At 39.9% G+C, this 24,956-nt stretch overlaps 1 protein-coding gene across 1 annotated transcript in view; it reads left to right on the top strand.

The window, feature by feature from the left end:
* Positions 1–24,956, top strand: part of ltbp1 (latent transforming growth factor beta binding protein 1) — a 137,180-nt gene that overhangs the window by 39,933 nt on the left and 72,291 nt on the right. The window contains exons 4-6 of the mRNA XM_062429856.1: positions 3,244–3,395; positions 3,633–3,638; positions 13,980–14,147. Of these exons, the coding sequence (XP_062285840.1) occupies positions 3,244–3,395; positions 3,633–3,638; positions 13,980–14,147 (326 nt within the window). The remainder of the gene's footprint in view (positions 1–3,243; positions 3,396–3,632; positions 3,639–13,979; positions 14,148–24,956) is intronic.

Consider the following 24,956-nt stretch of genomic DNA (forward strand, 5'->3'; position numbering starts at 1 on the left):
CTAACAGTCATGTATTTCCTCCAGAAACATCTCTTAATAAACAGTAGAGCGCCGTCTTTAGTTTTTTTCCAAAATCGCCTTGATAAACTGCAAATCGCCTGGCAACCCTCCAATCGCCAATATACGATTTGATCGCGGATCGTCCCAGCCCTAGCTGTAACATGGCAGAATCGTCTCAGGCCACATTTTGTGCTGCAGTTGAAAACGCAGTAACACTGGATGACTCACTGCCTCAGGAAGCAGCAGCAGACCGGAGAGTTAGATCATAGGAATACCCTCTGCTATCATAGTGCAACCTTTGCTCACTGCTATTCTCGTTTAAAGTGAGCAGTATCAGGGTTATCCTGTTGGCTCAGTGCAACACTACTAACTACAGCCAAGAATGACTTCAGAGTTGAGTCAACACCTCTCTGAATCAGTCTCAACAGAAATTGAACAGTACAAGTTTCACAAAAAAATCTTTTAGAAAAGGTTAAATACTGAATTAAGTTGCATCTTGTTTTAGTGGAGCTGATGTTAATGTCAAACCCTGGTACTTAGCTCAGGTGTGAGTAACAAGAGTTGGATGAGACATATGGGAAGTAACCTGTGACTTTAGTTGTGTCAATTTAAGGCCACATTTTGTGATATTGTTTTTTTTTTTTAATTGGGTGTGTAATCTTTCTGTTTGTGATTTTTATTTAGAATATAATGGAAATATATTTTAACGTCATCGAATGAATCATGTCTTGCTCCACATGACTCGGAAGATGCTAATAATGTTAACCAGAAATGCATGGTCACCCACAGCTTTTTCGGCTTGGAACGCTGTAGAGTCAGAAAGAGCTCTTAACATATGTATAGTAGCCTTTCATTGTCCACTCTCAAGTAAGCATTTTATTTGAAGGTATGGTAAAAGTGAGAGTCTGATTGTAAAAACATTCCCTCTTTCTTTTTTTTTTAATGCGTTGCATAGTTTTAGTTCCAGTGTTGGGGTACAACGACAGTTTGCTCAAAGGGCCTCAGAGACATATGGTGTTATACAAGTCTTTACACAAAGGAATCACGCAGAGAAGAGGGTTGGTGGGTGGCCCAGTACAATCCCTGACTTGCATATATGATGAACATCATGGTCAAATTTTTTGTTAAAAATGCACTACATGTCCATGAATGTTTGGATATCCAATCAAAGTATGTGAACGCACAAACGTTCTACCCACATGGGCTCGTTGCCATTAATAAGCTAACAGGCTCCACTCTTCTGGTTCTAAATTGGTGTTCGAGTTCATCCTGAAGGTTTTGGAAGGGGTAAGGGGTCAAGGCTCTGTGCAAGCCAGTTCTTCCACACCAAACTGACAGAAGCATTTGCAAATGGACCTGGCTATGTGCAGGGGTGTTGTCATTGTTGAAACAGGAAAGGGACAAACGAAAACTGTTGTCACAAAGTTGAAAGAACATTACTATTGTCTCAAATGTAATTGAATGATGTAGCACTAAGATTCCCCTTCTCCAGCCAATGACTACAAGCCTGAAAATGATTAAGTGTTGACTCCAACATTTAAATCCACAAACTACACACTGCTCTTCTTCTTTCCTGGGTGTACATTAGTTACTGCATAGGTGTTTGTTTCAGTCAGGCAAACATTTAATCATTCCACCCAAACAGTAGACTATCTGACTAGAGTATCTGTGAGATTCTACCCACTGCAAGATGAAATAAACAAGACTAGTCTACATCATGTTAGCATCTCTGTGAGAATTAAATGCTGACATTAAGCAAATGTAATGTTGACGATGTTCGCCATCTTAGTTTAGCATGTTAGTATGCCAGCATTTATTAATTAGCACTAAACAGAAAGTACAGGTGATGCTAATAGGATGTCATTCGTTTGAACCAAAGTATTGGATAAATTGTCATTTTGACCTGATGATGGTGCTAGTTGAAAAGTTAGATGATTACCCGAGTGAACGAAATAGTAGAGCGGTTGTCCACTAATCGGAAGATTGGCTGTCTGATTCCCGGCTCCTCCGGTCCACATGTCCATGTGTCTTTGGGCAAGATACTGAACCCCAAATTGCTCCCGATGGATGCGCCAACGATGTTCATTCATCCTGAGGGGAACATGAATGTCTGTACTGATGTTCATAGAAATCCATCCAAAAGTTGTTGAAATGTTAAAGTTGGTCCAAAGTGGTGGACAGACAGACTGACGTTACCATTCATAGAGCTTTGCAGCTAGCATGGCTAACAGTAATGTTTCAAATGTTCCCCTTAGATTTACATCAGGAACACAATGTGACTGAATCAGAATAACATACAGATTGCAGAGGTCCCACAGGGGCGTCCACATTCTTTAGACCATACTTTTGCCAAGTACCTTATGCAACCTCTAACTCTAAAGCAACTTCAGGCGAAGTTCAAGACTTGTCACTCAAGTGGACCTGATCATTACGCTTTTAAATGTACTGTACTATGATTTGTGTTGTAATTTCTAAAAAAAACTGCGACTTGGTCTCATCTTTGCTTCTCTTATTTTTGTGTTACTGGCACAATATTTCATTTCTTTTGTCAGTAGTGGAAAGTTGATAAATGCCTGCCCTCTTACTTTATGTCTGTGTACCTTTGCAGCATTCATAAACATCACTGAAGATGTTGGTGAGGTTTTAATCCCAGTAGTCTGGTCCTGTATAGACTCAGACTGATAAGAAGTGAAGGGAGTGGTAAGAGGAAAAGAGGGAAGATGACACCATTGTTGAGGAACTAGAAGAATTTGTGTGTCAGAGTGATGTCATTTGAGCATATCGAAGGAAGAGCAGTGATTTCACACACTGATCAGAATATGTTTCTTCTATGAAAATAGAAAATCATTAAAATCAGATTGGTGCTGGTAAAGAATCATGTATTTCAAAGGCTAAACCCACAGTGAATCACAGAGGGCAGAAAGATACTGCTGCGCTACTCTCTATGGGCTGAAAGTTTCAAGCACCTCTGGCTACACCCCAGTCACTGCTGTGACAGCAGCTGGTTTCCATCAGCTGTCAAAGGAAAACACCTGCTGTGACATTTAGACGACAGATTTAAAGGAACGCAGTTTTTTGGAGACTGTACAATTGGTCTTCTTAGCCAAAGAGTGATGAGAATATTGATAGTGAATAATACCGAAGGCTCGTTTATACCTTTAGTGTATACATATCAAACATTTATCCAACATGTTTCATATTTTAAGAAGTTTGTGTTACCATTGTTTTCTTCTTTCCCTCCAGGATCCGGCCCGTGCCCATGCACCCAGGCCAGAGCCAGCAGTATGTTATAAAACCCAAATACTACCACACACACACCACGCACACACAGACGCACGTCCAGTCCCAACCTGAGAGGCCAATCCCCCTGGCAGTGGGACACAACCCCATCCATGGTGAGTAAGTCATCCTACACACCACCTCCTGACTTTCATTTGGGTGTGTTAATGATGCTCTTGAAGATGGCGGGAAATTCAATGTGATGCTTTAGAAAACACAACCTTCTGCTTGATACTTTACTAGTTTTTTTAAGTCCATCCAATCACTTTTTTTTTGCATTATGTTAACACAATTTTCATAAACACTAAAGCAGAATAGAGGTTCACTGTAATGGCTGATGTGTCTCAACAAAGCTTCATGTTTTTGCAAGTAGATTATTTATACATACATGAATCATTTGAAAACTAATAGGGGCCTGCAAGGTGAGAAAAACATACAAAACATTTAGAAGTGTGAGCAGGAACACATATTTACATAACTTTACATTACGCATATTAAATAATACATTTCATTTGTACCACACTTGTCATCCATTGTGAAACTCAAAGTGCTACTCTGTTACTAATATAGTAGTTGTGAGTTGAGATGAAAAAGCTTTCTAGAATAAAAAAAAAGTTTTTTGGGCCTTTTTTAAAAGAGTCTGGGGTCTGTGCTGCCCTCAGAGAGTTAGGAAAGCTGTTTCACAAGTGTGTTGCAGCAGAGCAGACGGATTGATCCCCCATGCTGCAGAGGTTAGCAGTGGGGGCCCGGAGGAGCAAGTTGTGTGGGTGGATGTTTACGGTATGATCAGTTCCTTTAGGTAGGGAGGTGTATGTCCATTGATGGATTTGTATTCCCTATGATGTGTTCACACCAAACAACCAGCGAGCAACACCGATTAGTCCCCACCTGGACAATACCACCATGACGGCTCAGTCCTCCTGCACAGGTCATACTGACACTTCTCTGTAAACACTGAGAGATACATTATCAACTCTTCTCTGGTGGTTTTTGGTCAATCTGCTGATTTACTGCACTTCCCAGACGACAACCACAGACCTTAAAGCTGTATGAAAATACAGCTGATGTTTTTATTTTAGCTTATAATAAAGCCAAAATAACTACATCATGATGCCGATATGTAAAAAGTTTTCTGAATGGAGTTCAGATCGATCCATGCTTTGCAAACACTGTAGCTGCTCCATTCACACTCAAATTAACATCATCTATAGGCATAAATAAGGCAGCAGCATCACATAGATATCGGCATAAATCTCCATCAAAGGATTTCTTCTTTCTCGTGTTAAGAGTTAAGACTGTGTTATGCGTCTGGCTTTTAATAAAAGGGTATTATCAGCCAAATAAGCTAAATCACAGAAGTAATGTCTCAGTTGTGGAAAAATCAATGGCAGCCTCAAATATCACATAAGTGAGAAGTCAGGATTAATTCAAGGATATGCAATGGTGATGGAATATGTGGAGGTTTCTGTTTGAGAGATCCGTGAGTTACTGAGGGTAGCTTACTATGAAAATCTGTTTAAAATGACAAAAATGTGTTTTTGAGGAGTCAGAGTTGTAAAGATGAATCATTTGTTTCGCAGAATGCCACATTTTAGCAGTAAGTTTCCTGCAATTTAATTTTGCTCTACAGTTTAAAAAAAACATTGTGTCCACATTTTTCTCTCCTCAGAGGAAAAAGGACTGGAGCACACTGATAGATTTGCAGCCTTTAATAGTGCAAACTGTCCTTGTACTGAAAAGCACCTGATGCAGCTGCACGCTGCTGGAAGATGTGCGGAGAGCTCTTTTTTTAAATTAAAAAAAAGTAGCTCCTTGTGGTGTCCACGTGGCTGAGTGGTCTGAGACACATAATCATAATGCCCCTGGTTTGATACCAGGAGAGATCTTGTTTTTTCCTAAAAATTATGCCAAAAATGCTCCTTTCCACAGAATAATGCCTGTGAGACACCCTGGCCAAATCATTAACGTTACCCAGCAACTGTTATAGGTATGATCCGACCCTAAATTAAACAACGGTAAGATATCTGGATCAAATCAAGTTCTTTTTCATGCTAAATCAGCAGTTTACATTCCAACTGTGTGGCAAAATGTTTAATAGATTAATGAAGGAGGCACAGAGCAACACCAAATTATTAAACTATGCTGACATTCAAGACGTGGCTCAATCACATACAGACCTCTAACTGGAATCAGAGCAGTAGGGCAGATTGCAGAGTGGCATTGAACAGGTTGAGCATCAAGTTCAGAAGTTTGCCCTAATGTTGAAATGTTCTTCAAAGCACCAAAACAACTTTTCAAAATTGCTGCGTTTAACAGATTTTCTGATATAGCATTAAGTTTTTTCCACCTCAGAAAAGTGTAGTTTCAAGAGGAGCTCTGCTAAGATATAACCACATACCCAACAAACACTAAAAAATAACATCAAACCTTACTATACAATAAATAACAAAGAATAGCATCAGAAAATGAGTTATTTTGTAATCAGTAATCAGGTTCTGTTTTCAAAATCAAACCGAGAAATCTTGGGAATCCTGGGAAAAGACTGGTAGAGTAGTAATAATTTGAAATCGTGGGAAAACCCCCTTCAACCCTAATTCATACCAATATACACATACCACACAAAACACATCACATCTGCTCTAACAGTGCGAGGATACGGAGAGAATGTGAAGCTTGCAGTAACAGGATTTGTTCAAATTGCAGCTCCAGCGGTAATGGCATAAAGACTTAAGCATTGCCTGATGCTTGGGGCTGTCGAAAATGAATTATTAGTCTCATTTTCTGAGGGCAATTTCAGACAAAGGCAGGGAGTGTGAGAGTTAGAGTGGAAGAGATGGAATAAAATAACTGTGTCATCCTGGGAGAACCCCTCAATTTGCTGAAACAACAAGTGCCTGGATGGATATGAATGGGAGGAGACTGTACAGAGCGGAGCCTCTGAATACCTGTTATCTACCCCCCATTTAAGTCTCAGCTACTCAAGAGCTGTGCCACAGAAGACGCATTATCTCTCATTTACAGTTTAAGGTGGGATCCAGTGGTAAATTCCTACAGACACACAAAAGCATGAATACACCACTACCTGTGACCCAGAGGCCAACTTTAAATTTGTTACTTCACTGTTTTATTTTATGTATTCATAGTCAAACACCTAATTCAGCATAATTCCTCAAACCTTTAGCTCTATGAGGTTTAAGGTTCCCATGAAGAGTTCCATTAGCTTGTGGCATTCACATTTTTATGAGACTCTTCATTTCTGAGCAAAAGAGCAAAAAAAAAAAAGTTTGTTGGACCAAGTTTGGTTGCCAGTCAAACTCTTATAGATCTGACAGATTAACAGCAGCCATAATTTACCAGCTCTTGCTTGGTTATTGTGGCTTGTCATAAATTCAAGGCCAAACTCCAACATCTGACTCGCCAGTATGAACCTACTGTATGAATAAGTCAATATTTTTCAAAGAATTTGTAGACTGCAGTTTGAGTGGTTGTGCCTGTGGCCACAGACAGACGGACCGACGTGGGGATATTAATGGGGGGGGTCAGCAGACAGAACAGTGTTGACGCTTGGCCACGCAGAGCTGCAGTCTCAAGCAGACCCAGACCTGGCCACAGTGACCCAGACCCACTTTCAAAATAACCTCCTGAGTTAAGTTTAATTTCAGCTAGCAGTTTGTAAAAGCCCCAGAAATGGCCAGACATCAAAGGTAGAGAGGGAAATTGCACACAAGCACATATAAAGAGTAGAGAGCAGCCCACCTACATTTCTAAATTATTCATATTCAATACGTTTGTAGAGAAACCAGAGAGAAATAGTTGGTTTTATGTATGGCTCCCAAATAAATATTTAGCAAAACCTTGTCTTATTTCAAGACTTGCCTTATTTGAAGTACAGTGCATGCCCTACCAAAATGTGGCTTTAGATGGTCTGAGGGTTCATATACTGAACCAGTGCTTCTCTCTAGATGAGACACTAGAGGATTCAGCATAGCGTCAACATAAGCCGCAGCCACTGGCTTCAATTAGACCAAACTTAAAGGGGACCTATTATGCTTACTTCCAGGTCTATATTTGTATTGCGTGATTCACAGTTAAAACAACTCCTTATTTATCTTATACTAACCCTGTATGCAGCCCCTCAGTTCAGCTTCTGTCTCTAACAGACCGTCTTAACGCCTGTCTCTTTAAGTTCCCTGTCCAGGTGAACCCACTCTGTTCTGATTGGCCAGCTTTCCTGAAGTTGTGTTAAGTTTCAACTGAAGAAAATACCACATTTCGTGCTTTTGCCACTTTATGTTTAAAGCTTTTAAATGATTTAACAATGGTAGATATTTATTGTGAAGAATTAGCAGGAAATGTAACGTGTCCCTCAACATATTAGTAGAGCTTCGTTAGCAGTGCTAAAAACCGGGCGACACATTTTTACAAACTTGGAGCTCTTTGTTCAGTAGATCAGTTAGAAATAATGCAGGAAGCAATAATATGCCGAAAACAGCGGAAACAGCCACAGATGACCTGCACATTGACTCCAATTGGTTAACTTTGTATTTTACTTTGCCATACTGTGTCATGGAAAAACACTCAAAGCGTGCCAGTTCAGTTTGAGTCATGGCTCGGTGTGATTATCCCTAAAACAATGGAAAAATACTGTAATGTTATTGGAACTCAGCAGTTAACTTGTGCGCTGTGTATGGAGCAAATTATCATAAAAAGAATTTTTTGGAAATAGTTGGAAACCGAGCGTTTTTACTTACAGGGATTACTTCTACATATGTACGCTCAGTATTTGACAATTTGACCATATTCAATATGTACATCCGACATTGTAACATATGTGACTGAAAATACAGAAAAGCATAATAGGTCGCCTTCAAACAAATACTTCGGAGATACTATGGACTACAGCTGATGAAAACATCTAATTGCAGTATTTCCGACCAATAATGCCAATGCGATTTAAATTGTAGGTATTTTCTATGAATTGCACTGCAGGTCTGTATTTGATGTCTTTGTTAAATCAGATATCTACCAAGTATAGCTGCAATGTTATAGTTTCCACATGAAGAGGATCAGATCCTTGTGAGGTTGACACTGACTCTTCCTTTCATTTTCAACCAGCTAAAGAAAAGTCAGCTTTGTAAACGTGGATTATCTGTTGGGGACGGTGTTTGAACACATGTCCCAAATGTTATAGCTGATATATTCTGCCACCAGCAGCATTTACCATTTCAACTGGCGAAAGCAATGTTCTGTGACAGCTGAATACTCTGTATGTTGTTGTTGGCCTTTGCTGATATCTTGATAAAAGATAGTGAGTGGTAAAAGATTTGTTAAGAAATGTGTTAGCATCGGAGCTTAGTGTATGAGGGTATTTTGTAACCTGAAGCTGGATCTGAAAAGGAACCAGCAGTTGGAGCTCCAACCTCACTTATACAATATATTTTAGTTCACATTTAGTAAGATATGATGCTAAAGATGGTATGCTAAATATTCCAATTTTGAGAGAAAAAGATACTGTGGCAGACAGCTCTGCGCTTTTCTAGTGACAAACTCCTAGTGCGTCGTATCTGAAAATGTAAAATCTTGCTTAATACTATCTGACTGATGAGCCCTAAATGATAACTGTTGGTTGTGCAAAGTGATGCCAACGTACCAAAGCCCCCACAAGACCCACTAATTTTACCCGTTCTGCCAACCTCAACGTTATAATTGTGGTCCATTGGCTTTTATCCCTCGTTAAACAGGAGGCCTGGTTTTGCTGGAGTAATTTTCTTCAGCGTTCCTAAAAGCAGAGCAATATGACCTGTCATTTCAATCACAACATTGAAGGTTCAGTTGTTGAACTCTTGCCAGGCCACAGTTTGATTCTCCAGACACTCAAAGTAGAGTTATGCATCTGTGTGATGGAGGAGGAGGATTATGTGTCTGTTGGGACCCAACAAACATTTTCACCAGAACCCCTGTCAAGCATGTCACAACCCCTTCATTGTGTACCACTTAAGAGCAAAGTTGTGTATCTACAAATAGCACTTAAGACCACTGAGCCTAAATTAATGGAAATACCACAGCTGCTTTTTGCCCAGCATGGAGTCAGCGCTACACTTTGTGAAAGTAGCAGACGAGTTTGCTCTTCTAAAACAGGAAGCCCGCAGCCTTTTTGTCAGCCCTGTCCCACGCGACAGACAGCCTGTCAGCAACCGGCTTTGGTGCCACATCTGGGAAAGCTATTCCCCGTCTTCCCTCAGCTATCCCTCAGCTCTCCTACACTGCCAAAACACCCTCAGACTAATGTTAGTAGTCTTGGCCCTGACTGAAGGTTTGGGCAGAGAGGATCACCTCGCCATCACTGCAATGACCACATAAGAATGCCTTAAGGTTTGCAATCAGGGTGGGGATTTCTGGAACAGCCTCACCTAGCTCTAAGGTATATGGAGAAGTACATAGTTTTGAGAGGTCAAAACTCTAGCAACACTAACAGTATAAAGTAGGGCTGGGTGATATGGACAAAATCAAATATTACAATATTTTTGACCAAATACCTCGACATCGTTATTGTGACACAATGACATTTTTGATAAATAATCATCAGTTATGTGGATATAATGACAAAGTGGGTAAAGACAAATAATACAACAGCTACAACAGTCTGGCAAGTTTAGAGAATGACATCACTTTACTGTAATGCAGCCTTTAAAACCAGGAAAAGACAACACTTATGCACATTATGATATCTAAAATCTAAGGTGATATCTGGTCTCATATCACGATATTGATATAATATAAATATATTTCCCAGTCTTGGCATAAAGTACGGCTTAATTGAAGGACTCTACTCATTTCAACATGTGCCTTTCTTTAGGGTCATCCAAAAAAAACACTTTTAATTAAGAAGTCTTCATTCATGCCTTGTGAAACGTTAAAAGTAGAAAGGTTTTAATTGACATTGTCACCTTTTTGACTAGGCTTATTTACGTCTTTGCCATGACCACCAGCTGAAATACATTGATCTTTATACTACCAGTGTTGGTGGGGTTTTTTCATCCCATGATGGCGTGCTATTGCAGGAAGGCATGCAAAAATCTGCTATAATTCTAATGGCCATGAGATGCAAAAAAACATTGCAAATGACCCCTTAAAATGCATTCTTATCCAATCTTGACTTCAGTTTCTGTGCTGCCTCACTTTACCTCTCAGGCGTCTGCACTTTAATTCCCTCACATGGCTCATACAATCCCCCCGTGGTACAATGGAAAACATTGGAAAGAACGAAATTACCCCCCCTGACTTGAGTATTTACGCTGTCATTCCTCCCTGCTACACTCCTCCAGCCTCTGCAGTCTGGATCCTCAACATTTTTCTTCCTTCAAGTTGATTGATGTCTGTGTTGTGTCTGAGATGCTCTCCTGACTCCCTTTCCATATGCTCGAGACAAACTGAAGAAATGTGCCAGCAACGTGTGCATACTTACAGAAGCATAAAAGTGAAGGGGGGGGGGGGTTTCAGATGATTTAGAAATGTTTTATCTTCACTGTGGCCAGGGACCTGCTGCTCAGAGCCCTGTCAGAGTAGCTTTTGACATGCCAGGATTGGTATTATTGGTATGATTGTGCAGAACGCAGAGCTGCTTGAAAAGCTGACAGAAAACAATACATTGCTCGACAGTTTCCGTATGTTAAGAATGGAATGCTGTTTCAGGCCTGAAGCACATATCTCTGCCACCTGTCAGCACCCACATTTAAGCTCACTGGGGTGAACAGCCATGAAAACTCCCACTATTTAAGTGATTGGATTCTGTGTGACACTCAGCGTTATGCCTAAGGTTCCTGACATACCAAGCTACCATTTGGCCATCAGGCATCATTAGGCTGTATGTTTTCTGTACTTTTTGCCTTGTTTCCAGCACCATTGGCTCTAATCAGCCTTTATTAGCAGCTGCTCTTTGAGTCGTTTCAGCATGTTGAATCAGCATTTGGTGAGTGAGAGCATTCTGACTGGCAGCTTAGTGAAGCAGTGATCTTACCCATTTAGTGCAGTTTCCCCTTACTTTTTGCAGCTTACTTTTCTTATTTCCACCACAAGCAAAAGATTATGAACTGACTACGGCAGTGCTTAGCAATGATAGCATTGTAGTGCCAATTGCAATTTTATATACTGTATACTCAAAGGAGACTGTCATCATCAGAAAAATCCGTTTTTGTATGCAATGCTCACCACCAAGATCAAGAGATACACACACAAATCATAGGAAAGAAAGTAGCAAAAACTGTTTGCACATACAGAGTATAACTCTCCATTACAAGTAAACCAATCTTCATGTGTGAAATTGAGTGACTTTTAAGTTGTCTTAGTTTCGATAATCAACTGAACCAAAAATTAACCATAGATGTGGTACATCAGAAAACAGTTAAAGATCCCCTCCAGACATGTATTCAGTCATAAAATACTCCGCTCGGAACAATAACGTATGTCTGATATGGTTTTTCCACAAAAAATGTATAATTACCTCCTTAAAATGATTACAATGGCACAGTTCTCCCTCATTAACAATTGAGTTAAAAGTATGCTGGATATATGCTGTCTCATACTTTACTGTGAAGTCCATACTCAAATTTCCACATCACACTTGTGTAAGTTGAATATTAGGCTATGATTGGCTTTCAAATTAGTTGTGATGTCACAAAGTGCTCGTCCCTCAATCTTTGCAGTTTCAAGGAGATGAATGTGAAAACAAACTCTGCACATTTAGCATTCTGCACAGTGAAGCTCCAACATCCCTCACAAGAGAGACTGACTTTAAATGAATTCATTTTTAAAACTCATTGGCTGGTCTGTTTTTCTCTCCACAATGTTCTTCTGAGTGCATACAGTATATAGACTTAGTACTAGTTTACTGCCAAAAAGGCACAAAAAGACATTGCATGTCTTTGCAGTGTGTGGATTTAAATTTTAAAAGTTGTTAGTCGGATTAGAGTGAGGGTTAACTTGATTAGAGACCCGTTGGTTAAGGCCCAATGGTTTCTATCTCTCCTTTATAGAAGTCTTAAAACTGGAGGTTGTTGGAGGCTCGGTCTGGAAGGTTTTGACTGCTGAAAAAAGTATATTAATATACATAATTGAAGCATTTAGTGTTTTACTACAATACTTACAAACATTACTAATGTAAATAAACCTTTAACAGCATCATTAAACATTAACAACTTAGATTTAGTTGTTGTCTAATGTGTGCCTTAAAAGCCAATCTGTCAATTTGTGAGAAAGCAGTCTCCAGTTCTGTGTTTTGGAACCTTTTGTTCACATTTGGCTCACGGATTGTTAAAGAAGAGAAAACTCTCACTTTCCCCATCCAGGGTTACCTTGCCACACTCTTCGTTCCCTGTTTATTTCTTTTTTGGAAATAATCTTCCCACCAAAGGGAATTGGGCGAACCATGTTTAGACTTCAAATCTTGGACGTCCATATATGATCCTGGCAATATCTCTTAAACCACCTTTCCATTGGCATTGGGTTTTAACCACTACATCATATTAGGTCCCTCTTTAATAGTTAATTTTTTCACCTATTAGTGAATGTTTAGGTAGCCTGGGACGTCTTATCCAGCGGTTTTTCCTGCCTCTCAGGTTTAGAAAACATTCCTCCGGCTGCTTGGCTTAGGTCCATGTGTCTGCACTCTCTAGTGTGAACAGCTGACAGCCACAGACAATGCACTGAGCACTGGAGACAGGGGTTTGGACCTGACACAGGGATGCCAAGAACCACCGCACAGGGAAGAGATATTAAAGGATCAAGAGAAGTAAATACAGTTGAGTGAATTAGAGGAAAAAGCTAAATGTTCCTGAAGAGGTGTATGCACTCTAAGAACTGTTATATATTAGATAAAAAAAATATTGTATAGTCCGTAAACATGGGCTACAATAATCTTTTGTCAAAGTTAGCACTCTTCACTCCTCTTCTTCCTGTCTGTCTGGACTGAGGGCTGGCTTTCACGAGGGTGGGGAAGAAGACTAGGAGTACAGGGAAATGGGTTGATAAGCTTTTGTCTTACAGTACTTGTAAAGGCAACTCCAAATTCTTCTTCATCTCTGCGTGGACTTGCACCAAAAGGATTTTTGGAGCTCTTTTTCATTATTTGAGGCGGTAAAGTTCTTGAGCATAGTTTGGTAAACCTCAAGAGTAAAAAACTACGAGGAAAAAAAGAATGAGAAGAAAACCGGAGAGCAAGGAAAGCAGGGACAGGAGCTAAAGGTGGCATGCCTGCTGTTTGTCTGTTTTGGAATAAAGCTTGGTATGGTAATATGCCAGTATCCACCTCTCACAGACTTATGATGAAGAATTGGAAGACATCCCAGAGTTTTGTTTGCTGACTTCTCCCTCTCTCTCCCAGATTTTTTTTTTCTTTACTTCTCCTCACGTTTCAGAGGCGCCACTGGATTTAGGAGCAGTGGAAGAGGAGGAGAAACAGATAGAAAGGGGTATTTGGAAGTATATAAGTGCAGGGAGGAGACACATCACAAGTTTTTCAAAAAATTACATAGTAGATTTTTTTTTTTTTTTTTGTCGTTGTTTTGACTGGAGTTTCACCAGTTGATTCTGACAAGCTTCCACTTCTAAGTGATTTAACATTTTTCTAATGGATCAAAGAATAACCACAGTTCATCTGCTCTCCTTCCCCCTCCTCTTGGTTTGCACCATATTCTCGGTGACAGTGGGCAACCATACAGGAAGGATCAAGGTGGTCTTCACACCCACCATCTGCAAATTAACCTGTATAGGAGGCAGATGTCACAACAACTGCGAGCTGGGAAACACCACCACCATCATCAGTGAGAACGGCCACGCGACAGACACCCTGACAGCACCCAACTTCAGAGTAGGTAAGTGATCCTGATTTTTATTGTTCACTTGCTTTAAGAAAAATTTAGCACTGGGTTACACATCTCTCATTGAAACCTGTTATCATATCATATCATACTGCTACACAGAAAGTGATCTTTTGTTTGGAACCAGTTGTTGTTGCCATTCCGCATGTGTTTCTTTATCTGATGTGATCTGCAAACACAGAGCAGCCCACACTTGTGCGTCAGCTTTATTCAAAATGTAATCGACTGCATTTACGAACTCTGATCACCTGCCAAGGGTGCTGCTATTGTGCCAGGTTATCACTTCAAACTTTAAAGCTGCTTTAGTCAATATTTTTATATTAACAAGGAATCTAATGAATACGTTTAAGGTGTATGGGGTCACTTGTAGGGACTAACCTTCAGAGAATTATCACCAACACTGTAGTTCTCCTCAGTTTAATGGAGCAATTCAACATCTTTAACCCTTACATACTGTTCGTATTCTACACTCTAACAGTATGTTCTGGGTCAATTTTGACCCGGTCTAAGAATCCCCTCGTAAAAAGTGTCTATACCAAATGTTGAACCACAGTTGTGTTTAGAAAGCATCAATAGTTGATCTGACTGATCAATAAATGTGATTAAACCTTGATTCATGTTTCAGAGAGCAGAGAGAGTGTATTTTTTAGCTTTTACACCACTAAACATCTCCTATCACACAATATCATGTCCTATTTTACCTAAGACATGAAAATATAACATAGCAATAATGATGGAAATGTATTTTATGTAAAGTAAAAATAACAAGAACTTTATGGAAGTGTGGGGTTTATTGTATAACCATTAGAGCCATCAGTCTTCACTGCTACATCATAAAAAGAAATCCTCATAACTACTATCTTATTCAAACTATTAACTATTCATTTCACTAACACACATGTCAATAGATACGGCTCAAATAAGCATCTATACAAAAGTATAACATTTTAAAGTATTTAATATTTTGTGCATTTTGGGCCACTTTAGGAAAGTCATCAAATTTCAGGGTAAAAGACATTTGGGGTATTTTTACAACTGTCAAGTGTCAAATTTGACCCTAACAGTATGTAAGGGTTAAGATCGTTGTTTTGGTTTTATGACATATAATCTAACTATATTGGTTCTCTCTCGCCACTTATGAAAAACTGCCCTTTATGCTACTTGCTCAGCAATAAATGGCAGACAAACAAAGTTAGTGACTAGCCGGTGAACATAGTGGGGCATTTAGCAGCTTAAGAGCCAGATATTTTTTTCAGGAATTTTTGGAGACCAACAATTGAGTGAGTTTTGCACTTTTCGTCAGGTAGAAAGGAACAACACAAAATGAAAGGTAGTGTTGGTCTGTGTCTGCTGGGTTTTTTAAGTGGTCATATAAACTGGTGATATGATGGTGATAAGATGTCAAATTTGTGTTTCTTCATGTGTCAAAAACATTGATTAATGCAACTTTAAGGATACTGTTTTATCAGCAGTTGCTGGTGGTGTGATAAGCTTGAATTTCAAGAATCTAGTTAAATTGAATTTAAATGATGGATCTAGTTCATTTAAAAGCTTTATATTTGATCCAGGGCTGTCACAGTGCTCGGACATTGTTGGCCAAGAAACATCTTGTCTGAAATTACAGTGCTTTGTCTCTACATTGTACATGTTGGAGTCGTTAGAAGGCATGTTGTTTTGAACTTTTAGTAGCATTAGGTCAGCAGTTCACCCCTGTTCCACTATCTGTTTTAAGCTAGGCTTAATGCCTCAGTATGCTTCAAACAAACAAGGTCAAAGCAAAAGTGTTTTACCTGTGCTGAATAACCACTTAACCACTTAAAGGCAGACCCAAAATCTCTCCTCGTGGCTGCACCCCACTACCTCACTGATGTACCTCCAGAATCTTTGTGTTTGTAGTCTCGACATGACAAATCGCACAAATCGGACACCTAAGAGGGATGCTTAAAAACTTCAAACCCTGCCATCTTTCACAGCTCTGCACACCTGGCCAATCACTGTGCAGGATTTGCATGATTGTTGGGTTGGTACTTTTTGGACTGTTAATTGATTGCTGGAAACAACCCTCTCAGATAGAGTCACTAGAAAGGTTGTTTCAGGTGCTGTTTGATGATCCGAGAAACCACAACAACTTTATAGCAGATTCATGGACTTGTAACATGTCCAGTTGATGAGTGTGCTTAACATCATCATGCAATACAGCCCCAAAGGAGTCTGTGGAGTACAATATATATACAGTGTTTTGGTTAGCTCATATATCCATCATGCTACCTGTCAAGTAATTTAGAGCACAGCTGTTACAATCTGCTTTAGAAATCTTCATGCATTGCTTGGACATTAGGAAGAAATTGAAGCATGACTAAATTGGTTGGTGATTGGTGTCAGGTAGGGAATTAAAAGAACAGGGTAACAGGGGGTCCTTTAATCGAGTAAGATCGCAACCCCAGGATATCGTGAAACAGTTTCTCTGTTATGGAGCACATGACTTGGGTGTTCTTTAATGTGTTGCACAGACCCATCAAACTGTGTCTGAACCTGCCTCAGACCGTACATGGAGCAGATCAGAGTCTCCGGCTCTGACACATGCAGAAACATGGGAAGAGCGGAACAAGATGAATTCCTGTCTGACTCAGCTGAACAAATTAGTATAACTGGAGTTACAGCAGCTCAAAGAGAGGGAGGAAAGGGGGGGGGGACACACCACACTGTTTAATATGGATGACCCAGAGGGATGGATTTCTGCTGTTTACTGGAATGGATTTGTAGTGATGTCTGGATTCACTCGTGGCAGTTAAATAAACCCTGCAGTGCTTTTCCGTCAAGATCAACATTTGTAAACTGTGATGTGAACCTGAGCCTCTGACTAATGGCTAAATATCTTTACCATGATGATCACTGGTGGTCACACTGAGACTCCAGAATGAGCAAAGCTATCTTTTTGATGATTCAATGTTATTTACTTCTTCTCTGGCAGAATTCAATGGCACTGAAAGAGACCCTTTTGGTGTGGTTTGCAAACAGTCATGATACAAAATGAGGTATCACTGTGTGGTCTTCAATTATTCAGTGATGACGTCTTTTGTAGTAAAGCCACAGATTTAGCTCATCTACAACATAGCTGTATTATGATAACTAGGTCCTGTTGTTCCAACTTTAATCAAAAGTTGTTCACCTGGCACATGCGCCAACCAAACCAAGAGTCTACTGCCATGTGAGAAGCTCTGTGAGGCAGTACTTATGAACAGCAGTCCTACAAACATATATATTAGTGTAGCACATTTTATGCACAAAGGCAAATAAGCTGTGAGCAAGTCCATACAAATGGTGATATTTTCTACTCTGGGTGCAAAAAGGACCGATAGCACGTGTCGTTTGACAGGAGACGTTTCGATACTATTTGGTATCGATTTATTTCGGGCGATATCTTAAAGGTATCGAGTGCTGATACCCTTAAGCCCTAGTGACGAGGCCCATCCCGATCCCCACAGGGTTCTTGGCTGTAATCAGATCCCCCCCCTGATGATGTAGTGAATGCAGCCCAGACTCATAATGTCTATAAGCATCATGTGTGGAAACAGGTTACAATGCTTTGTTTGTCCACCAGGAGGAGCAGTGACAATGCTCAGTGCTGCTGGACATTTTCATTGACTTGATCAGATTGATCACTGATTGGTCAGCCGTCCTTATAATATTTGATGTATATGAGGGAGGGTGCTTCCCACACAGAGCAGCAGTCATGTATTTTAGGGCGCTTTCAAACCAACAGCAATTGGTGGGCACTAAACAGTCCATTCGGACCAAAAGCTCTTAGTTTGGTTAGTTTTCGTTGGTGTGAAAGCATCAATCGCACTCGGGTGCGCACTAAATCAAGCGGACAGAGACCTCCAAAAAGAGGTGGTCTCGGTCCGCTTGACTCCACACCAAATGCCGACCTACTGGAAGATGAGGGAATCGGACCAATTTTGATTCGTTTGCAGGTGTGAACGCGGACCACACCGCAGTCTGTATGCTACATAGTAACAATTTCACTGCCTGGTGCGGACCAAATAATAGAACTAGTGGTGTGAAAGCGCCCTTACAGACTTGCTGCAGACGCGCTGCAACAATGTATTATTACTGAAGATCTAAAAAAGCAATTTCAACTAAACACTCTCTAACCAAAATTGACAAATAAAATAACGTTTAATATAGTCATAGCAGGAAGGTCATTCCATCTGTGTGCATTGATAAATTGATGTCGGTGAGTAGCTGGTTTCCTTCAATTCGTTAAATCTCTGCAACATCTGCTGGTTAGATAGGTTAGAGGCTAGATCCATGATTAACAAAAAGAGGACACTGTACAGGCTAAAAAATTAAAGTCAGATATTGACAGGTGTTGTTTATTTTGTAAATCAAAATGTGACATGTTTAGATAACAGACCTTATTCACTGCATTACTTGAAAACTTTGTAACCCCTCTTTGGCTTCTCTGTTGATGAAGTGTCACTCTTTTGTGGTTTATGATAAACAGAAATTTCAAATATCAAAATTGGAAAATGGAAAATGCTTTCTAGTACTGGCTATAGGTTGAAAGCAGTCAGAAATGCAGTTTTCTTAGCAACCTCATGTTGATATTTTGATCCTCCGGGAATGTTGCTGATGCTTCACTGTGCACCTGGATCTGAGGTACAATGTGGAGAAATAGAGCCTGAGTCTCATCTGCCTGTCCGGGCTCGCTTCATTCCTCCTCTGCCCTCAGCTTTTCTTTCCTTCCTTCCTCCGTCGTTCTCGTCTGTGTGACACGGTGCAGACCTGAGCCAAAGAACTGGGAAGATGAAAGTTTATTTGCAGCCCAGGCCAAGCTCAAAGAGCAGAGACACAATAAATCACACTTGTCTTGTTTATCATACTTACCTGATGAGAGAGGCGGTGAGGGAGGAGTGTTGATTCATGATACAATGGAAGGAAGGGGTGGATCTGTTTAAACTCGCCCACAACTCTTGATGGACATGTCGGCCAATTAACAAAGGTATCAAGTCCAGAAGATAAGACATGGTGATGGGTTTATCAGCATTTCAGCAGGTTCTTATAAACTGAGGAAAACTTCACAAATTGTAGAAAGTAATGTAATTGCAATGCAGATGTCATTTTTAGATTGTCTTGTATTGTGGAGTATTTATGACTTACTCACAATACTAGTCATATCACAGTGAAATAAACTTTATTTTCAACTAAATATAGTCTGGTTATACGTTAGATAGATGCCTCAGGGCTTTTCACCAGCTAATCAGCAGAAAAATGTTGACTGGGACACCAGCCCAGTTCTTCATCCATCTGTCTGATTTTCTCTAAGCCTGACTGGCTGTATCTCTGCTCCTAATGTTTCTTTTCTGTCACTCTTTCTCAGGTTATATAGTGGTAAGTTGAAAGAATGTGTAAAAGACTTAAGTACTTTTCTAATTTTAATCTCTTCTACTTCACTACATTTCAGAAGGAAGTATTAAACCTTTTAACCCACTGTAATGATCTGCTGGGTGTAGTTACTGCTGTAGCTACTATTGTTTCCTTGTGGTATGGTGAGATTGGCTTTCACTCGTATCTGTGACATGAAGATTCATGTTTTCCTGGTGTTTTTTAGCTTCAAGCAACACTCGATTATTGGCTAACTTTTCATGCAGTTGCAGGACACGAAGTTGCACCGTGCACTAGGGCTGCTCGATTATGGAAAAAATCCTAATCACGATTATTTGGGTCAAAATTGAAATCACGATTTTCACGATTTAACGTTAGAAACATGCTGCATTTATTGCACATTTCTTGTCCATTCGGCTTAATTAATTTTCTCTCCAAGCAGCAGCCTTTTATCTGCCGCTTAACGCAACACACAGCAGAAAATGTGCGGGGATATTAGTGCTGGCTGAGCGGGTTAAGATGACGATAGTTCACACATCCTGGTTTTTAATGATTAGTCAGTAAACTCAGCATTGTCTGACGCAGGCTGGAAAATGTTCACTTTTATTTACAGTTAAAACATTTCGCTGAGTGTTTCAGCTTCTGTCAAACTAACGGAGCTGTGGCGGCTTCCAGTGGCTTCCGATGGCATTTGGTCTAAGCTTTCAAAATTAAACCTTTGTTATTGTGCGCTTCTCATTATTATTAACAAACAAAGTTGGGGCTGTAAATTACGGGAGCTTCCCGGGAAAAAAGACACAGCGGGAGACGGGTATAAAATACAGGAGAAACCCGGGAAAACGAGAGTGTTGGCAGCTGTACAGTGCATGCTGTGGGGGAGGGATGGAAATACGCACGTTTCCCACCGATTTTTATTAGTTTTGAGATCGTTTTGCCCCAAAATCGTAATCATGATCAAATTTCGATGTTAGACAGTCCACACAGCCCAGACAGCCCAGACTGCTCTCAACTGTTCTGGCCTGACAATGTTTGCCATGTGGGAAGGCAAAGCTGATTGGTTGGTTGGTCCATTAAACTTTTTGATGTTTATACTCATGTTAGTATGACTTTGGTAATTGCCTGACTTTTCCTCCAGCTCCACTAAAGGGTACTTTACTCGTCATACGTACAGTTGTACAGTAAGATTCAGCCTCTGCATTTAACCCATCCTAAGTACTAAGAGCAGTAGGCAGCAGTGTGGGGAATGTTACTTTTAAAATGAACTAATTACATTACACATTTACTAACATTAAAAAGTAACTAGTTACATTATCACATTACCTTCTGAGAAAAGTAACTGGTTTGAGTACTTTATCGTTACTGAAAATGAAAACCCCTGTGTGATTCCTAATGTTGTTTTAGTCCAGACTTCCTTTAAATATAATGACTGTACCATCATCACACAGCCAAGTCTGGCCCATAATCTGTAAATCTTTACACTAATAGCAGGAATGACAGACACAATGTCCCATTTACAGCTCTTTATTGTACAGACCTGCTTAAAAAAAAGTGGCTTCTCAAACATATGCCAAACATACTAACCCTAACCCTACATCACTGCAGCAGGGCAACAGGCTCTTGTTACCCGGGCACAACTTGCATGTTACTATAAATGTTCTTGTCCTTATTTCCTCCCACAAATTCAAAAAAATGTGAATATTTCCACAAAGTGAACAGAGTGAACCGTAGCATGTAGCCAGGTGGCTAATGGTGCGAATTCATGGCAGAATTTCATATGGTTGGTTAAAAATAATAACAGATTTCCTTTTTAAAAACGTAACTAAACAACTGAGAACTTTAAATTGCAGGCCTAAAGTGTTAGGTTACTCGTCACATCAAAAAAGTAATCCAAGTACTCTAACCCCCAACACTGGTGGGCAGCCACTATGCATCGCCCGGGAAACAACTCAGGCACTGACAGAAGAATTAACCTAGCATACATGTGTTTGATAATGGGAGGAAACCAGAGAAGGAAACTCATGCAAGCACAGGGAGAACATGCAAACTCCACACAGAAAGGCCCTGCCCCAGCCAGGTATCCAAACCAAGACCTTGTTGTTGTGAGGTAACACTGTACTGCCAAGTTTGATCCACACATTCATGTTGCCCTCAGTTTGAATCGTAAAAACTCATACGGTAATGACTTCTCCTATGGCACTATCATCACATTAGATACAAATATGTCAGACACTTTGGTTTAATACCTGCAAAACACATGATATCTCATCAGCCTCCACTTTACTTTGTGTTCACTGCAAATTATTATTTATATGCTAAGACACTAAACTAAACTTTACCTTTAGCATTTAGCTCAAACCACTGCTGTGCCTCACTAGCATGGCCGTAGATCTTTATTGTTGTAAAGTCGACATGTTTATCCCCTAAAGGCTTGTAGTTGTTTCCACGGTCCACACCGAGAAAACAAACCTATCATGCAATAAACATTTTATCCATTTTATTTGCAACTAGTATTTATTTTTTCAAACACTACAACTTGCTGCTATTACTGCTTAAAAAAAAGCACTTCTGGATCTTTGACTTGAAACACACGCATCACACGATATTTTTTCCCCACTTCTGCTTCCTGTTTTTCCCCTTTCCTTAAAAACAAACTTTCCACCGTTTTTCACTATCAGATGTAAAGGAAAAGATGAGTTTTCTTGTCCCATGTCACAAACTGTGTGAAGAGTTTGCTTCCCCTGACGATATAAAAACTGGTGTAGACATATTTTTCAGTCCTGTCATGGTCAGTTCAGCAGATGTTGGGAGAAAATCTAGTTCATGGCAAAGGTAAAAGATACTTTGCCAATTGATGATAGTTTGGTGATAGAAGAAAAATATTCAGGGAATGACTCGATAGACCACTTGTGAGGATTATTTTTTAAATCTGAATGATTCAGCCTGTGGTATGTGTATCCCATTTGGCCTGCCGTAGCCCCTGGAGAGTGGATTTAAGTGGTGTTTTTCCAGATCCTCTGGCATATTTTCTCCCAGGTGAGTGCTGCAGCTCGCCAAGTGCTGAGAGCTTTCTGGCCCTGGGCTCATGCTTCCTTTATTAAAGACGCCTGTAGCTGCCAGCTCATTTGTGTCAGTTGCAGTCCAGACAATATCAAATCATTTGAGGCTGGATTAAAACAAATTGATTTTCGGGGGTAAGTACGGGAGGTGAGTTGAGCGTGGAAGGGAAGACGGGAGGGCTTAAAGGAGAAAGACAGGTGTAGCGCTTATTTAGTGGAAAGTAGTTTGGCATTCGGCTCGACGTGCCTTTCATTTTATATGCATTGAAACCTGCGTATATGTGTCTTTTTTGCAGCAGCCAGAAAGCAGCAGACTGATTTTTCCCTTTTAGTTTCTCTGTTCCTCAGGTAACTCTTTTCAGTTTGTGTTGAGTGGCGAATTGAAAGACTGTGGTCGGGACTTTAGAAATACATAAATGCCAGCATGAAGAGCATAATTAGAATCTTATGATGTGAAGTTATCCACTGGAGTTTTTACAGCAGGGAAACACAAGACAGACAATATACAGTATACCATCATTTTGGAAATACCACGCAAAAAGGTTATCTCAAGGCACTTTTTACATAGAGCAGGTCTAGACTGTACCCTTTGATTTAATTTAATTTAAAGAGACCCAACATTTCCCCCATGAGCAACCACTTTTTTTTTAGATGTTTTCGATATTATTATTATTATCATTGTTATAATTACCACCTCCATCCAGGGGTCTGTACTATAAAGCGGGATTCGGGGTCAGTGAGTTAACTTGAATGAACTGAATTTCCAGTCCTACAACCGTGGTTAAGTTCTTACTGATGTAAATCACCATGACAACTGATATTGAACAACTAACCTGTTCCAAAGCAGGGTAACGTCAGCGACACCTGAAGTTAACCTGTCAACACTCTGACCACTGACCAATCAGATCACGGGAAAAAATGGTCATCATTCCTACAGGATGCTGACATGGATAAAAGTTCAGAATTACAATGAAGTGAAAAGTAAAAAAGAGCAATATTTATTTTTATAGGTCAGTGGAAACATTGAATTTTTCCAGACTTGGATTTAAAACAGAGTTTCTAACAAACAGACAGATTGTTTACAACACATAAAGATGATTTTAGCTGCATCTTAAATTTTACAAAGTTGATTTCCTCCCCACAGTGACAGCTGACAGTGTGGATGTTTTTATATTGTGACTCCATCACTGCAGCGCAGAATAACATGAGACACCTGTGTGATGATAACTAGAAATAAAAACCAAAGATTATCGTTTATTAGAAAAATAATACACACGCAATTGGCTCTCATGATTATAAATGCAACAATTGGGTCAGACAGAACCCATCAGTCATTAACTGGTTTGGCATTACTTTTCAGTTGTTTTTTTTTTACATATTCAGATGGTTTCTTCATCATCAACTAAATAGCAAAAAATACTCTCTCTGTAGTCATAAATAATAATACCGGAATTTATTTTAAGCTACTTTTAATATTGGAAATGATTTGTAGTGTTTCTTCTTCTGTTGTATGATTACAGGCTGTTGTTTACATCTCACTTCTTTGAATTTACCGTAAGAACTGGTGTATAAGATGCACCTTTTAACGCAACTGTTTTTCATTTTAAAATGGGATGCGTCTTATACACCGGTGTGTCCTATACAGCAGTAAAATACAGAGAGAGGTTGGATCTGGATATGATCATAGGTATGTAAAGGGCCATCCACACTAAGAACTATAACTAACAATAAAAATAACCATGTGAGCGTCCACACTTATGAACTATAATGTCCTATAAACAGCAGTGTCAAGCATGCCCTGCACGCTCCAGCTGTGTCGACAGCTAATGAAAATAGATTCACAGGTGTGTGCTGATTCAGTGTGTTGATCAGAAGTATTTCAGACACTAGTTGTTGTGGTGTTTCAGTATTTACAGACTAAACCGACCCGACTGACAGCAGCAGATGTTGAAGCGTGATATTTAAAAGCATACAGATGAGCAGCCTTTATTGAGCTGGTGGCAGCGACACAGAGTGTGGGGACAGATCTGAAACTTAAAAGATTCACTCAATGTGTTAGTGTGCATGTTAGACTGCATCTTATACAGTGGTGCAACTTATACACCATTTTTTACGGTAACTTTCTCCTGTCCCTTAAACAGAAGTTCTCTGCAGGTACTTGGTATCACTGTTTCATCTCGTATCACATGTACTTCATTCATGGTTCTGATGATGTCGCTCATTTAATTGTAAACAACTCCACCTCTTTCACACGCATAGCTGGAAAACCCCGTGTTGACTAATTGGGTTGATAACCAGCTTCGTAGTACAGGTTATCTGGATAGTCAAGGAAACTTTCCACCTAGCAGGATCTTACCCC

This window comes from Scomber scombrus, chromosome 12, assembly GCF_963691925.1.
Source record: "Scomber scombrus chromosome 12, fScoSco1.1, whole genome shotgun sequence".
Lineage (NCBI taxonomy): Eukaryota > Metazoa > Chordata > Actinopteri > Scombriformes > Scombridae > Scomber > Scomber scombrus.